General features: G+C 40.9%; 1 protein-coding gene across 2 annotated transcripts in view; it reads left to right on the forward strand.

Annotated features, from left to right (window-relative positions):
- LOC135472124 (RING finger protein 150-like) overlaps positions 1-16,433 on the forward strand; it is a 46,233-nt gene extending 29,800 nt beyond the window's left edge. Inside the window, exons 4-7 of one of the 2 annotated variants that reach the window (XR_010444498.1) lie at positions 4,936-5,018; positions 7,426-7,528; positions 8,469-15,387; positions 15,472-16,433. Coding sequence is in view for 1 of the 2 variants with exons in the window: in XM_064751482.1 (XP_064607552.1) it covers positions 4,936-5,018; positions 7,426-7,528; positions 8,469-8,840 (558 nt within the window). In the remaining variant the exon portion in view is untranslated. Of the gene's footprint in view, positions 1-4,935; positions 5,019-7,425; positions 7,529-8,468 lie in introns of both variants that reach the window. The other variant, XM_064751482.1, reaches the window with a different exon arrangement.
- The last annotated feature ends 139 nt before the right edge of the window (positions 16,434-16,572 follow it).

A 16,572-nucleotide genomic window follows, 5' to 3' on the forward strand; every position in this document is an offset into this window, starting at 1 on the left:
AATTGATTACTTTGTTTCACATCACACATCTACATGTATAAAGGAGGCTACTTCAAAGCTAACACAGTAATTGATTACTTTGTTTCACATGACACATTTACATGTATAAAACAGGCTGCTTCGAAGCTAACATAGTAATTGATTACTTTGTTTCCCATGACACATCTACATGTATAAAGGAGGCTACTTTAAAGCTAACATACATGTAGTAATTGATTACTTTGTTTCACATCACACATCTACATGTATAAAGGAGGCTACTTCAAAGCTAACACAGTAATTGATTACTTTGTTTCCCATGGCACATCTACATGTATAAAGGAGGCTACTTGAAAGCTAACACAGTAATTGATTACTTTGTTTCACATGGCACATCTACATGTATAAAGGGGGCTACTTCGAAGCTAACACAGTAATTGATTACTTTGTTTCCCATAGCACATCTACATGTATAAAGGAGGCTACTTGAAAGCTAACACAGTAATTGATTACTTTGTTTCACATGGCACATCTACATGTATAAAGGGGGCTGCTTCGAAGCTAACACAGTAATTGATTACTTTGTTTCCCATGGCACATCTACATGTATAAAGGAGGCTACTTGAAAGCTAACATACATGTAGTAATTGATTACTTTGTTTCACATCACACATCTACATGTATGAAGGAGGCTACTTGAAAGCTAACACAGTAATTGATTACTTTGTTTCACATGGCACATCTACATGTATAAAGGGGGCTGCTTCGAAGCTAACACAGTAATTGATTACTTTGTTTCCCATGGCACATCTACAGGTATAAAGGAGGCTACTTGAAAGCTAACATACATGTAGTAATTGATTACTTTGTTTCACATCACACATCTACATGTATGAAGGAGGCTACTTGAAAGCTAACATAGTAATTGATTACTTTGTTTCACATGGCACATCTACATGTATAAAGGGGGCTGCTTCGAAGCTAACACAGTAATTGATTACTTTGTTTCCCATGGCACATCTACAGGTATAAAGGAGGCTACTTGAAAGCTAACATACATGTAGTAATTGATTACTTTGTTTCACATCACACATCTACATGTATGAAGGAGGCTACTTGAAAGCTAACACAGTAATTGATTACTTTGTTTCACATGGCACATTTACATGTATAAAACAGGTTGAAAGGTACTGTGGTTGAAAGCTATATTAATCTGAATTTGTTGAATAAGATTTCCCCCCGTCTCTAAATTTACTGTTGTCTCTAATCCGACACTTTGCACCCATCCCCACCTAAATTGCTTTTGCTTCTGCAGCCATAAAGTCCTTCTGTCTTACTTTGCCAGACTCCCCCAACATTCACCCAACAATGTTGTTTTGTAACCTGATGCGCCTGGTAACAGAAACAGGTACAGGTGGTATACTGAACACACTAGACACTATTAACACAGCCTAAACCTACCCCTACTGCAGTTCATCCCAGAAGAACACACCCACTACAGTTCTTCCATCAGTTTTTGGCCAAGGTAAGCTATAATTGATGGTAGTTGACGTCTGTACATGTACATGCATATCAGTCAGGTGGTAGCGCCAGGCACTAGGGTTGGTTACATACCTGTACTTACTTACATGTGTGTTATACCCTGTATATGTATATTAAGCAGGTGGTAAAGCTAGGCACTAAGATTGGTTAGGTACCTGTACTTATGTAGATGTATGTTATGCCCTGTATGTGTACATCAGTCAGGTGGTGAAGCCAAGCACTAGGGTTGGTTATGTTATGCCCTGTACATGTATATCAGTCAGGTGGTGGAGCCAGGCACTAGGGTTGGTTAGGCACCTAGGGTTGGTTATGTTATGCCCTGTACATGTATATCAGTCAGGTGGTGGAGCCAGGCGCTAGGGTTGGTTAGGTACCTGTACTTACATACATGTGTGTTATGCCCAGTACATGTATATCAGTCAGGTGATGAAACCAGGCACTAGTGTTGGTTAGGTATGTGTACTTATGTACATATTTGTTATGCCCTGTGCATGTATATCATTCAGGTGGTGGAGTCAGGCACTAGGGTTGGTTAGGTACGTGTAGTTATGTACATGTGTGTTATGCCCTGTACATGTATATCAGTCAGGTGGTGGAGCCAGGCACTAGGATTGGTTAGGTACCTGTACTTATCTACATTTATGTTATGCCCAGTACATGTATATCATTCAGGTGGTGGAGCCAGGCACTAGGGTTGGTTAGGTACCTGTACTTATGTACATGTGTGTTATGCCCAGTATATGTATATCAGTCAGGTGGTGGAGCCAGGCACTAGGGTTGGTTAGGTACCTGTACTTACATACATGTGTGTTATGCCCAGTATATGTATATCAGTCAGGTGGTGGAGCCAGGCACTAGGGTTGGTTAGGTACGTGTACTTATGTACATGTGTGTTATGCCCTGTACATGTATATCAGTAAGGTGGTGAAGCCAGGCACTAGGGTAGGTTAGGTACCTGTACTTATGTACATGTATGATATGTCCTGTAAAGGGATGTGCCATGCCCCTGACAGCTGTATCAGGCTTGAGGTGGGGTGGGGAGCAGTATAAGATTGTGGTGTTCTAGGTAGGCTCTAGATTTGAGTTTTTTAGTAGCATTCTCTCAACAGGACCATAGATCAATTACTTGTGGGATATACATGTAGCACAGTGGTTGCGTCTATAACTCTAGGCTGAGTTGTGAGGCCAATCCCTGCCTTAGGCAGAAAGTTCTAGATTCTGTTATACATGTACAGTTGTTATAGATACAAGTACATGTTGAGTGGCAGGATGTAATTGGCATTGATCAGCAGTTATTTGGGAAATGTTAGATTGATTTATTACAACCAACATTTCACCTGAGCAGTATATGAGGGCAGTGTCGACCTTTGTGTCAGAACTGATAAATCTGCAGATATGAGTCATCCAAAGCAATTACCACTGGATCAGATTGATTGATTTTCCGTCACACATGGGTGGTGAGAGACTTTAGCAGGTAGTTAGCAGCCTGAGATCACCGGCTGTGTACGCCCATTAGTCACGATTTTCTGGGGCATACGTTGTAACTATTACCTATGTGTGCAAATATTGGCCTTGATCCCTTTGGTCTATGCTGATTTTCATCAACTCTATTGAGGAGTGTGTGTGTGGGTGGGGGGCTTGGTCCAGAAGGTCTGTTTGCTGTCTCCTACCTGATGAGTTCATCAAAGATTTTCTTCCTCAAGCATGTACATATACATTCTAGCTTTCTGGTGTTCATGTCTTTGTGATGTGAAACATGTACAAGTTGTCAGAAACCCTCGTTTCTGTTTCTGTATGGTGTCATTGATTTGCAAAGCCAGACTAAAACATAGATATAAGGCCCCTTAGTGGCTCAAATAGTTAGGGTGTGGTGAAATCCAATACCAATAAATTATGACACAAGAAGGAGATACATGTATCTGGCATGTCTGAATAGGTATGCCAATATCCTGCATGTCTGAGTAGGTGCTGGGATGTCTGGTGTGTGTGAATAGCTGTGGGGATATTTGATATGTCTCTATAGGTGTTGGGATGTCTGTATAGGTGTTGGGATGTCTGGTGTGTATGAATAGACATGGAGATACCCACCATGTGTGAATAGATGTGGGGATATCTGTTGTGTAGGAATAGACATTGAGATATCCAGCATGTATGAATAGATGTGGGGATATCTGTTGTGTAGGAATAGACATGGAGATATCCAGCATGTATGAATAGATGTGGGGATATCTTGTGTAGGAATAGACATTGAGATACCCAGCATGTATGAATAGGTATGGGGATATCTGTTGTGTAGGAATAGGCATTGAGATATCCAGGCTGTATGAATAGATGTGGGGTTATCTGGTGTGTAGGAATAGACATTGAGATATCCAGCATGTATGAATAGATGTGGGGTTATCTGGTGTGTAGGAATAGACATTGAGATATCCAGCATGTATGAATAGATGTGGGGATATCTGGTGTGTAGGAATAGACATGAAGATACCCAGCATGTATGAATAGATGTGGGGTTATCTGGTGTGTAGGAATAGACCTGGAGATATCCAGCATGTATGAATAGATGTGGAGATATCTGGTGTGTAGGAATAGACATTGAGATATCCAGCATGTTTGAATAGATGTGGGGATATCTGTTGTGTAGGAATAGACATTGAGATATCCAGCATGTATGAATAGATGTGGGGATATCTGTTGTGTAGGAATAGACATTGAGATATCCAGCATGTATGAATAGATGTGGAGATATCTGGTGTGTAGGAATAGACATGAAGATACCCAGCATGTATGAATAGATGTGGGGATATCTGGTGTGTAGGAATAGACATTGAGATATCCAGCATGTTTGAATAGATGTGGGGATAGCTGTTGTGTAGGAATAGACATTGAGATATCCAGCATGTATGAATAGATGTAGGGATGTATAATCTGGTGTGTATAAATAGGAAGTGTTATCAGAGATTTTTGAAATCAATCAGCACAGATTCAATCTATTTTTTTTTATAACAGCCCAAATAAATACCTTTCACAAAATGCCATCTGTGCTAGCATTCAAAATGGATGATAAAGTTTCTAAAATATGCAAAGTTGGTTGCATTATAACTTTTTCAAACTTAAGAATCATTTTAACATTGTACTAAATGTACATGTATGATTCTGATATTTACTAAAAGGCAATAGTTTGAGCTATTCTTGGTAAATACAGAAAAATTGAAATGATTAGCAAATACAGATTTTTTTGCCAAAAAATCTCTGATGTAGCCTCTTCAAATATGGCACATGTAAATGTAGTGTGAGACACAAGGAAATAAAACATCTAAACAATGTTTTTTACTGTGTCACTCTACCAATGATGGAAACTGTATTCTACATAAATACATTGTACATCCTATAGGTATGTCTTTCCTGTTTCAGGAATTGGAATCGGATTACGACCAGTGTGCTGTGTGTATCGAGAGTTACAAGAGCTCCGATGTTATCAGGATACTCCCGTGCAAGTGAGTCGTGTAATTGGACAGTTTATTGCTTTTCACAACCACTAATCTACACACAACAATTATTTGTTTCAGAAAAGCATTTTACTGTAGTACCACAGCCACAACTCACAACGTACATATCTCCTTTCTTGACTGTCATTACATCTGCAGTGAAGTAAGTCTTAAATTGCTGTCATCTTTCATGAACAGATACAGCAAGTGGTTATACAGTAGCCTGCCATGAACACATACAGCAGACAGTTGTACAGTAACCTGCCGTGAACAGATACAGCAGGGGGTTGTACAGCAGCCTGCCATGAACATATACAGCAGGTGGTTGGTTGTACTGTAGCCTGCCATGAATAGACACAGCAGATGGTGGGACAGTGGCCTACCATGAACAGATACAGCAGGTGGTTGTACAGTAGCCTGCCATGAACACATACAGCAGACAGTTGTACAGTAACCTGCCATGAACAGATACAGCAGGGGGTTGTACAGCAGCCTGCCATGAACATATACAGCAGGCGGTTGGTTGTACTGTAGCCTGTCATGAACAGACACAGGAGATGGTGGGACAGTGGCCTGCCATGAACAGATACAGCAGGTGGTTGTACAGTAGCCTGCCATGAACAGACACAGCAGATGGTGGGACAGTAGCCTGCCATGAACAGATACAGCAGGGGCTGTACAGTAGCCTGCCATGAAGATATACAGCAAGTGGTTGGTTGTACAGTAGCCTTCCATGAACAGACACAGCAGATGGTGGGACAGTAGCCTACCATGAACAGATACAGCAGCTGGTTGTACAGTAACCTGCCATGAACAGACACAGCAGATGGTGGGACAGTAGCCTGCCATGAACAGATACAGCAGGGGCTGTACAATAGCCTGCCATGAACATATACAGCAGGTGGTTGGTTGTACAGTAGCCTGCCATGAACAGACACAGCAGATGGTGGGACAGTAGCCTACCATGAACAGATACAGCAGGTGGTTGTACAGTAGCCTGCCATGAAAAGATACAACAGTTGGTTGTACAGTAGCCTGTCATGAACAGATACAGGAGACAGTTATACAGTAGCCTGCCATGAACAGATACAGAAGACTGTTATACAGTAACCTGCCATGAACAGATACAGCAGGTGGTTGTAAAGTGGCCATGAACAGATACAACAGGTGGTTGTACAGTAGCCTGTCATGAACAGATACAGCAGGTGGTTGTACAGAAGCCTGCCATGAACAGATACAACAAATGGTGGGACAGTAGCCTGTCATGAACAGATACAGGAGACAGTTATACAGTAGCCTGCCATGAACAGATACAGAAGACTGTTATACAGTAACCTGCCATGAACAGATACAGCAGGTGGTTGTAAAGTGGCCATGAACAGATACAACAGGTGGTTATACAGTAGCCTGTCATGAGCAGATACAGAAGACGGTTATATAGTAACCTGCCATGAACAGATACAGGAGGTGCTTGTACAGTAACCTGCCATGAACAGATACAGGAGGTGGTTGTACAGGAACCTGCCACGAACAGATACACCATGGGCTGTACAGGAGCCTGTCATGAACAGATACAACAGATGGTTGTACAGTAGCCTATCATGAACAGATTCAGCAGGGGTTGTACGGTAGTACAGGTGGTTCTTCAGTATCCTGTTAGTCGGACATGCTGCAGGTGGTTGAGAAATCTCATTTACATATCATGGCCTTGTAAATCATTAAAAGTGTAGTGTGTTAGACATACATGCAACAATACTCATTTTATCTGACAATCTGATGTCATGACATAAATGCTTTCATGTCACCTAAGACATAGTTGATGTCTGTGAGAGTGACTTGTCTAATACATGTAGCATGCAAGTCCTGTCTGGATCAGATGTGTTATGACTGTGTGGTTTTCTCATTGCAGACATGTTTACCGTAAGTCCTGTGTGGATCAGATGTGTAATGATTGTGTGGTTTTCTCATAGCAGACACGCATACTGCAAGTCCTCTGTGGATCAGATGTGTAATGATTGTGTGGTTTTCTCATTGCAGACACGCGTACCGCAAGTCCTCTGTGGATCAGATGTGTAATGATTGTGTGGTTTTCTCATTGCAGACACGCGTACTGCAAGTCCTCTGTGGATCAGATGTGTAATGATTGTGTGGTTTTCTCATTGCTGACATACGTGGCACAAGTTCTGTGTGGATCAGATGTGTAATGATTGTGTGTTTTTTTCATTGCAGACACATGTACCACATGACCCGTGTTAGATGTGAAATGGTTGTGTGGTTTTCTCATCGCAGGCACATGTACCACAAGTCCCATGTGGTTAGATGTGAAATGGTTGTTTGGTTTTCTCATTGTAGACACATGTACCACAAGTCCTGTGTTGGTTAGATATGAAATTGTTGTGTGGTTTTCTCATTGCAGACACGTGTACCACAAGTCCTGTGTTGATCCCTGGCTGATGGACCAGAGGAGCTGCCCCATGTGTAAGATGGACATCCTGAGAGCTTATGGCATGCAGATACAGGTGAGACACACTGGTGCTATTGGATTGGTCTTTTACCTCCCTCACTTGTGGTTAGGTTAGTCTTCCACACTGCACAGTTCGATTAATTGAGCGACGAAGTAGCCTTAGGTCTGGAAGTTTGTAAGGTGTCTACAGAGTTGTGACTGTGGCTGCTTGTTGAGTCTACCTGTTACCCGTAACACAGTCATTTAAGATAAAATAGTCATTAGAACAATATAGATGACAAGTACCATTTTATCGATGTTCCATGCTTAAATCAGTGATTTGGGTTTTTTACTTCACAAAGCATAATCTGTTTGCTCAATATTTAATGGATTAAATAAAACGAATATCATTGATATATGTGACCAGTCAGATGTCTGCTGACAGCGGATATTGTGAAATCCACCTTTGTATGTCTTTGCATGAGTGCCATGTTTATTTGTGTGGGGAGTGGGCTGTGGCCTAGTGGTTAAAGGTGCTTGCCTTCATGTCGCTAGGATAGGCAAGGTGTGGATTCAAACCTGGTCGTGGGTAGGAATTAATTGGATTGCCTCGTTATCGCTGCTGTGGAATCTTGGTGGCCTTAAGCATTTGACAATGCTAACGTTTTAGGGATAACTTGCCTTTACCAATATGGTGTACATCTTTGTTTGTCATGTGGGAAGGTTCATCAGTAACTTGCCAAATGGTAGTTGTTTACCCAGAAGGCACTTTGGTTTCCTCCACCCATGAAATGGACAGACATGGTATAACCGGTAAATTCTTGAATATGGGATTTAGTAACAATCAATCTGTCAATTCCACGAGGTCCCTGCAACTGTTACACATGTACATTGTACATTCAGATGAGTTTGTTAGATCAAAAATAAATGGGAACTGACAACTACAGAAGGCAGATATATTCCCATTGTTTCAAACAATCAGACTGACTAACTAGTTTCCTGTGTTGTTTTGTCAGCTTCACGGCAGTCAGGACAGCATGGTGCCTGCTGACCCAGAGAGTGGTACTGCCTCAGGGGTCATGGATGAGGTGGAACCATCTTCTAGTCCGGACGAGATGGGTGCTGTCGGGGGGGTCAAGATTGTCCACTTCACCCACCCCTCCATACAATACCACCCCCGCTCCCTCTGCACTGACAGTGGCTGCATCACGGAACCTTCCACATCAGCCACTGATAGTGCAGCTGCAAAACGCATGACCTGTGACGACGCTGGTCACCTTAGTGACTCGGAATGTAATGAGCTGCAATCCTTGATGACACCTGCACGTCGCTTCAGCAGCTGCAGCAAAGACAGCTGCTCCTCCTCGCATGACCACAGCCTTAGTTAGTGCAGCTCTGCGACCGTGCAGACTGAGGCGCACCTCACTGAGGATGTGTAAGTGTCAGTGCTACCCCCTACCACTGGTATTTTCTCTGGAGGACACGTGCGTTTGTGATAAAGCCAGCTTTGCCCAACTTACCAAGGCTGAAGATTCTGCCACCGTGATATTGGGGAACCAGGACTGTGCATGTGTCAGCACGGGACAAGTGACAGTCTTGTTTCCATTTTGGGGCCCTATAAACAAACTTTCAGTCCTGTGTGAATTTGAATTAGCAAAACTGGTGCATCTTTCTTGTGGAAGGCAACGAATAAAAACAAAAATCAACAGCACATACAAGAATCAAGTGAAATGGAAGCTAGTTTTCAGTGTGTTGAATGCAGTAAAGGTGCTGACAGTAATGTACCGCGTAGTCGGTGGCATCAGGATGTGACAAGGTCTCTGTAACATCACCCCCAGCGTCTGGGTTCCCATGGGCTAGTACATTGGGGGGGATGTCACTATTATGATAATTCACCAGGGTCACCAGTTGTACAATATGCATCCTTTTTCTTGCCCTTTGTCCAACAGTTCTTGATACGTAGCTCTGTTGCAGTGCTTGCTTCCTTCATCTTTCTTCATCGCCTATATATATCCTATAAGTGGCACCCTATGTCTTATAAACCTATACACATAGCTATCTATGACACTTAATGTGGTCAAATGGCCATAATTGTTATTGTTGCACTCTTATGCTGCCCTTCGTACATCTGTTAGCAAAATTCTACTTGGGAAAGAGGTTTTGTTAAAAAAATGGTGTCTTAAGAACAATTAAGTCTTGATGCCTGACATTCATGGTCACAAGATAAATGGATCTGACAAATTTTCCTTCATTTTTTTTACTGTTCTTTGTTCATAATAATTTATTGAACATACATGTAGGATTCCTAAAAATAGATTTAGAATCTGTCAGTCCCCAAGCTCTCTTGAAACTTATTTTCAGATCAGGTATATTTGATCACATTAAATAAGTTGGACAGTTGAATCAGTTTGTCATTTTGCCATCTGCTCACAAACTTCATTTTCAGTTAAGTTCAACATTACTGTACTTACAAGTGCAAGTTCATTCCATATGTAATATTCTTCTTGCTTACCTCTTCCTGTGTAGGTGAGACGTTTTCCTGTATTGTTGCTACATTTACCATTAAGAACCTACAATACTTGGGAATTTAACCACCACAGTTTGCCTCTACAACACTGACGGCAGTACACACTAAATGTTGTCATAATTGATGTCATAATTCATACAGTACTTTCACGAAAATATTCTGGAAGAATACTTGTAGTTGTTTTCCTGGCATAAGTTTTTGTTTTCTTGTTGTTTTTCCTGCTGCTGTTACACAATGCACTTGAAAACTTTAAGAAGGGATTGTATGACTTCATAATGAAGATAAGGCTGTGTGATAGTCCTGTACAATGTATTGTAATTGCCTCCTGATGAACACAATCAGAAACTCCTTTTTACACATCTGTCACGTTGATGTAGTTCACAGTGTGACAGAATTTTTGATGCTCATGTTAAGAGTAGCTTCATACAAAAAATGTATTTACCTTAGAAGAAAGTAACATTTTTTCCACCTTTGTTTCACCAAGAAATTAAATATCAGTGTCTTTTCTCAGATTTAGCAAACTAAACTGACAAAAAAGATTGAACATCTTGTCCACACTCTTACCCCATCATGGTTGGCAAAACTGCTTTTAACGTGAAGGTGGAAGTTCTGCTTCTTGTTAACAAGTCTGTGTCCAGGACATTATCAGGCACCAGATCTACATCTAACTGCTCATTTATCACTGCAGAAAAAAGGTTTTGAGAGCCTTATAAATCTGCATAATACACCTAGCTGACAAAGGTGTACTCCACCCATAGAAATGACCTCAGCAGTTTTTAATTATGGAGTTAAACTAAAATCAGTATATCATGCCCTTACAGGGGGAAATACTGTGAATGCTTAATTTAATTATATATGATTTTACATGATATTCACATCATCACTGAACACACATGTACATATGACTGACATGCATGTGTACATTTATTACTCATAAATTTGCAGAATTTGAGCATCATTTTTTTGGACAACACGATAGATTTAGTATAGTCATAAACATGTATATAATGCGGTGGCACAGGTGGTGGTGTACCCACTCGTCAGTTTTATTTATTGCATACTGTTTGGCAGATTTTCTAATAAACCTTTGCATTGGCTGATATGGTAGCTGCTATGTTATGGTATAAACCTCTCCATGGGCTCAGATTGTAACTGTAATGCTGTTGTACAGATCTCCATTGTGTCAGACATTTAGGGTGATGACCAGAGATTGAAGTAGTTACTGTTGGTTGTAGTTACCTCCTTGTGGCCTGTTACTGACCCCACATTCCTGGGGAAAGGTGGGGGAGACAAGAGCAACTTCATGTGCAATTTTACAAATGTATACAACAGATATTTAAGCTTACAACAAAAAGCACATGCATTTTGGTGGGTTTGTGTAGCTGTCCTTGTAGGCAGGTGATCAATTTTCACAACTGAAATTAAACGAATATGTTATGTAACAGATGTATTAAAACACGAACTTCTGAAAGGCCTGCTTCGTACATGTAATGTGCTGTTACGTTAAACAGATCATAACAGATAATTAGTAACGTGTAAACAATAATAACAAGTACACATCATTTTCAAGGCTTCACTTGTTGACAAGTTTGAAATGTTGTATTTGGCGGTTTGTTAATGTTATTAAATGTAAATAATTGTAGTATTTATAGAATGCCTTTTTGTGAGGAGAAAACAGAGCGTGATATCTCAGTTCTGTGAGGTGCTTTATACTGAAGACAGGAGGAGAGGTTTATGTTGATTCATTCAGGACTACATGTAGATGTTGAGAGGAACAAAGGTAACCATCCTTAAGTGTAGTGCCCTGTAGAAGTTAAGGGACAAGATAGCACCTGGCTAAAATATATTTAAATAGAAAGCAGGATAGGCAAGCTTTCTGAAAAGTATCATACTTTATTATTTTAATGAGATTTCACCGAATAACATATAGAACAAAATGACAAAACTTCACAAATGGCACAAATCAAGGCAACCATCGTGAGAATTTTATCCAATCAAACATGTTGCTATCAGATTTTGTGGCATAAGGGAATACTGTGAAGAATTTCTATATTTTGTGCCTCCAGATTGTTTAAAAAGTTCATACTGACAGTATTTGGGCCTCTTTAACCACACACGGCCTGTGTGTAGTCGTTTTGCGGCAGTCAGTGAAGAAGACTGCTTGACTGAATACGCATAGCGTGAATTTCAAAGAGAGGCTGCCAAGCGTCCGTGATGTCACCGTACGAAGTTGCTGGCTCGATACGTGCAGAATTCATAGTAGAAAGCTATAAACATGTGATGAAAAAAGGCATACATTTTGACCGTAATTTGCTGCTGTGTGACAAATTCTTGAGAAATAGTCATGCCTGTGATATGCGCAGCTTATGGATGCTGTTGTCAGCTGATCAAGGAAGGTGGAATTCCTTTCTTTGCCTTTCCAAGCGAATGTTTTGAGAGCAACGGCTTATAATAACCAGAAATTACAGTACGCTTACTGCAGAACATTCTGCATAGCATATGTAAATTATGAACGTTAACGAAACCTAGTTGTGGACTGATGATGCCACGGTTCAGAGGTCTGTATTAACTCCCATATTATTTTGACAATGTTTTCACCGCCGTTGTCTGTGTGAGCAAAGTCTGTTGGCGCGAGTAAAACCACTACTGCCGGGATGTCCGCGGTCTTGAATAGCAAAGAAATTTAATTGATTGGCGCTTTAAGCCATACTCAAGAACATTTCATTTATACTACGGCGGCCACCATTACAGTGTTAGGAAATAGCAAAGAATTAACTGAGATGAAATGTAGTTACCAGGTGAAGTTGTCGGTCCAAAAATCTTTTGGTTTTTGACGGCTGTCGCAGTGGTGAGACTCGCTGTCAGATGAATGAGGGGAGGGTTTTACATGGTTGATTTCCTGGGCTCCACGTGCTGAATCAGTTCGTACAGGATCATACATGCACGAGTTGATAGGTGGCATGCACACTGGAATTTCTAGTATGTCTGTTTCACAGTCTGACATGATTTAATTTTGGTATTGTCTCGTGGTAGATTTGATTTAGTATAAGTGAACAGTGTTGTTCAGCATGGGCCACTTCTTACGGTGACGTCTGCGGGATCACGTGACGGGCACGTCAGTAACTCGGCTCAGGCTGACAGCTCCCTATTGCGAGAGTCGATCGTCGCCGTGGGAAGCGTGCGAGGCGACAAACAAACGTGCAGATTCCTTATAATGAGGGCCTATGAGGTAATAATTACATAAATACCGATGATCATAAGACGTTGACAGTATTCCTTTAAGCTGTAATATAGGCTTTTCCCATTCATTCCATGAAGCGACATATGAGAACAGAACTACTGATAAAACATCATTTTGAGTTCGTTTACAACAATTTATTTACATGTGGCCGAATGGGCCGTTTAACGCAGTGTTGTGGCACAGGTAATTGATGGACCACCACAAACTAGCACTGACGGGCCGTCTCTTCATCCTAAAGGAAAACGGCCATGATGCCAACAATGCTACCTGTCCTATAACCGTACCAGTTTTACCTGCTGTCCCTCACACATCGATGTTGGGACGGATAAAAAGTGTCTGTTCATACTCGTAGTTGACCGAAATGCTCATCTCGGTGAGATGTCCCCTCTTCCGATCGCTAGTAAATCCAGCGGAGCCGAAAACTACGTGGCCATCGCTGCTAGGTAAAGACCACAGCCGCTATGTTGATGTCACAAGTTCTCGACAACCCGCGTTACCTCGCGAGAAAATCATTCGGTTGCTCTCGGGTCCTGACGAGGTAAAGAGCCGATATTTCGTCGGTTTGTTGTTGTTTACTTCGGAATAGGCCAAGGTCTTGGGCTAAAGGTGGTTTATGCATACACTGACACGCAGGGGTCGCTGGCCACCCTTGCGCCTAACCCTATTTTATAAGATCACAGCCGAGATCCTTGGCTAGAATACTCAGCCGTGCATTTCCAGGCTGCTCGTAAATTTTATAAATGATATAGTTGGCCGGCCTACTGTATGAAAGTTCAAGTAGTGGAAGAAATATCTCTCCAGTGTGTCCAATTCCCAAGAAAGCTATTTATCACTTGGTCCTTCTTAGGCGAAGTCCACAACTGAAATCAACCATACGCTCCTGCTTAGGCTATTATACGGGAAATACCTTCGACGTAAGAGAGCTTGAGTGAACTTGACGTCACCTTGCTGTCAATAATGGAGACGTGCTGAAGCTGTGATATAACAAGTTTCACTAAATTTTCACTGGGTTGAAAAAAAATGTAAAAAAATATTTAATGCCGGTTCAAGATACTTTGAACGGTCTTTCAGTGGACATAAATATTAGTCAGGTGCTGTCTTTCACTGTAATGGTTACGCTGACCTGTCCATTTCACTCATTGGTTTGCTTGACGTGTCGGATTTCCGCTTTCATTGACGACTGCAAACTTGGATATTGTGTTGGGCCAATCCTACCTTGGACCGCAAATCCTGTCTTACCCACCTTCTATGTTGTGCATTATTTGTTAATAATTTGTTTTCCTTTCTTGAAATGGTGTTGCTATTATGAGAAACCAATTATCATAAGTTAAAATATAATCTGTTTCTATTTTGTGGAGAATTTTTTCTGCCATTTATTGTTAAATACCTTATGTTGTCCAAACTTAAGCAAGGCAATGAATCTTGTGTTTTCCATGTAGTTGTGGAGTAAGGTAATATTTTACTGAACTCAGTATAGTACTGCCATTCAGTCAAACATACACAATTGTATGAATATTAGGTGTCACAGTTGCAGGTGTACACCTACATGTAATCTGGACTAGAAATTTTTCAGAGTGACGAGTGAAAATGAAATTTGTTGCATGTTGAGCACAATGTTCCTTTAAATGGTTACAACATGTGAGCTTGAATTCAAAATATCAAAACAATTCATTTGCAGTTCTGCCCACGTATTTACATGTATTTCAAAGAATAAAGACGGATGTGTTGATGTATGCGTACAGTTAAACTTTTGGACAGGTAATAAAAATAATTTCAAATTTCTGAATATTCATAAATATGTAAACTTTTCTTACAGAGTGTTCAGTATGAGCATTGCATGTAGATAATTAAACTTTAGTGGTGTAAGCTGTTGACAGAACATGTGAGTGACACTGAACGTATACACACTTTTAGCCTGATGTAAGCTGTTGACAGCGCATGTGAGTGATACAAAGCGTGTACATACTTCTCCTAGCCCGAGATATGTTCTCCTGGAGTGATGTAAGCTATTGACAGAGCAAGTGAGCGACACTAATCGTATACAAACTTCTCCTAGCCTGATGTATTCTGAAGTGATGTAAGCTGTTGACAGGGCATGTGAGCGACACTAAGCGTATGCCTGTACACACTTCTCCTAGCCTGATATATTCCTCTAGCCTGATGTAAGGTGTTGACAGAGATGAGGGTGACACTGAGCGTATGCCTGTACACACTTCTCCTAGCCTGATATATTCCTCTAGCCTGATGTAAGGTGTTGACAGAGCATGTGGGTAACACTAAGCGTATACACCATTCTAACTTGATTATTCTCCTGTGCAGCAGAAAATTCAGCTACAATTATTAGGTTATTGGTCTAAGGAGATTTTAGTTATTAAAGCGTCACTAGTATATAGCTGATGACAGGTGTTATGTTACTGTCAGTATATTGGCACAATTCTGTATAACTATCAACTGTAAGATTCACGTTCATGAACACATCTTAGCGGGATGCCAATATACGTGCTTTTTTTGATACCGCTAATTTTAGACTTGGCTTATGTTGTATAAATTCTTTAAATCGCTCGTATTTGTTTCTACATATGTACGGTTCTTTAAAACGTGATTCCTGAAACAATTGTGTGATTTGAAATGCATATGGAACATTGACGGCATTCACAGCATGTCCCACATAGGGTTGAGTGATTAAAAATGGTTTACAGTTACATGTACATTATCAGAATTTCTCGCTGCTATAGCTGGTCAGTGTGAGCATCATTTCATCCATTATGTATTTACCCAGTAATTCCTCTGTGTTTTTATCCTTAACCGTCTAGTTGTCATCTTGCTTGGGGATATGCTCAAAGCAATAGAAAGAACAAGAATTAAAACGCCTGTGAAGTCCTAGCTTACGTTATTAGGCCTACTGCTATGTTGACAAGAGCAAGGGCCGCTTTTTAGCAGTGTTGACACATAATTTTCCAAGTGACATTAAATCATTGAACTAATTGTGTCCATATGGGTAGGAATGTGGAGGATTGATGATGTATCCATGTGGTGATCGTATTGAACCGGGATACTTGGCCGTTCATATCCCGCAGACATCCTTGTACTTTTATTGTTGTTGTTGTTGTATAGGAGAAGGTTACACAAGTTGTGTTACACTTTTGCTTCCTCTACATGTTGTTATCTAAAATATAACGTCAATATACCAACAGGTGTTCCTGTGTTATTTATTTCTGCTGTGTAGAGATCGAGCGCTGCTAATGGCAATACAAAATCGTTTATCTTGCGAATACGAAACTGTGGCAATAGCTTTGGTTGGGCGCACCTGAACAGGTTTCCCGGACGCCCCTCGGCAGGTGCAAGGCTTCTC

Source organism: Liolophura sinensis, chromosome 8, assembly GCF_032854445.1.
Source record: "Liolophura sinensis isolate JHLJ2023 chromosome 8, CUHK_Ljap_v2, whole genome shotgun sequence".
Classification (NCBI taxonomy): Eukaryota; Metazoa; Mollusca; class Polyplacophora; order Chitonida; family Chitonidae; genus Liolophura; species Liolophura sinensis.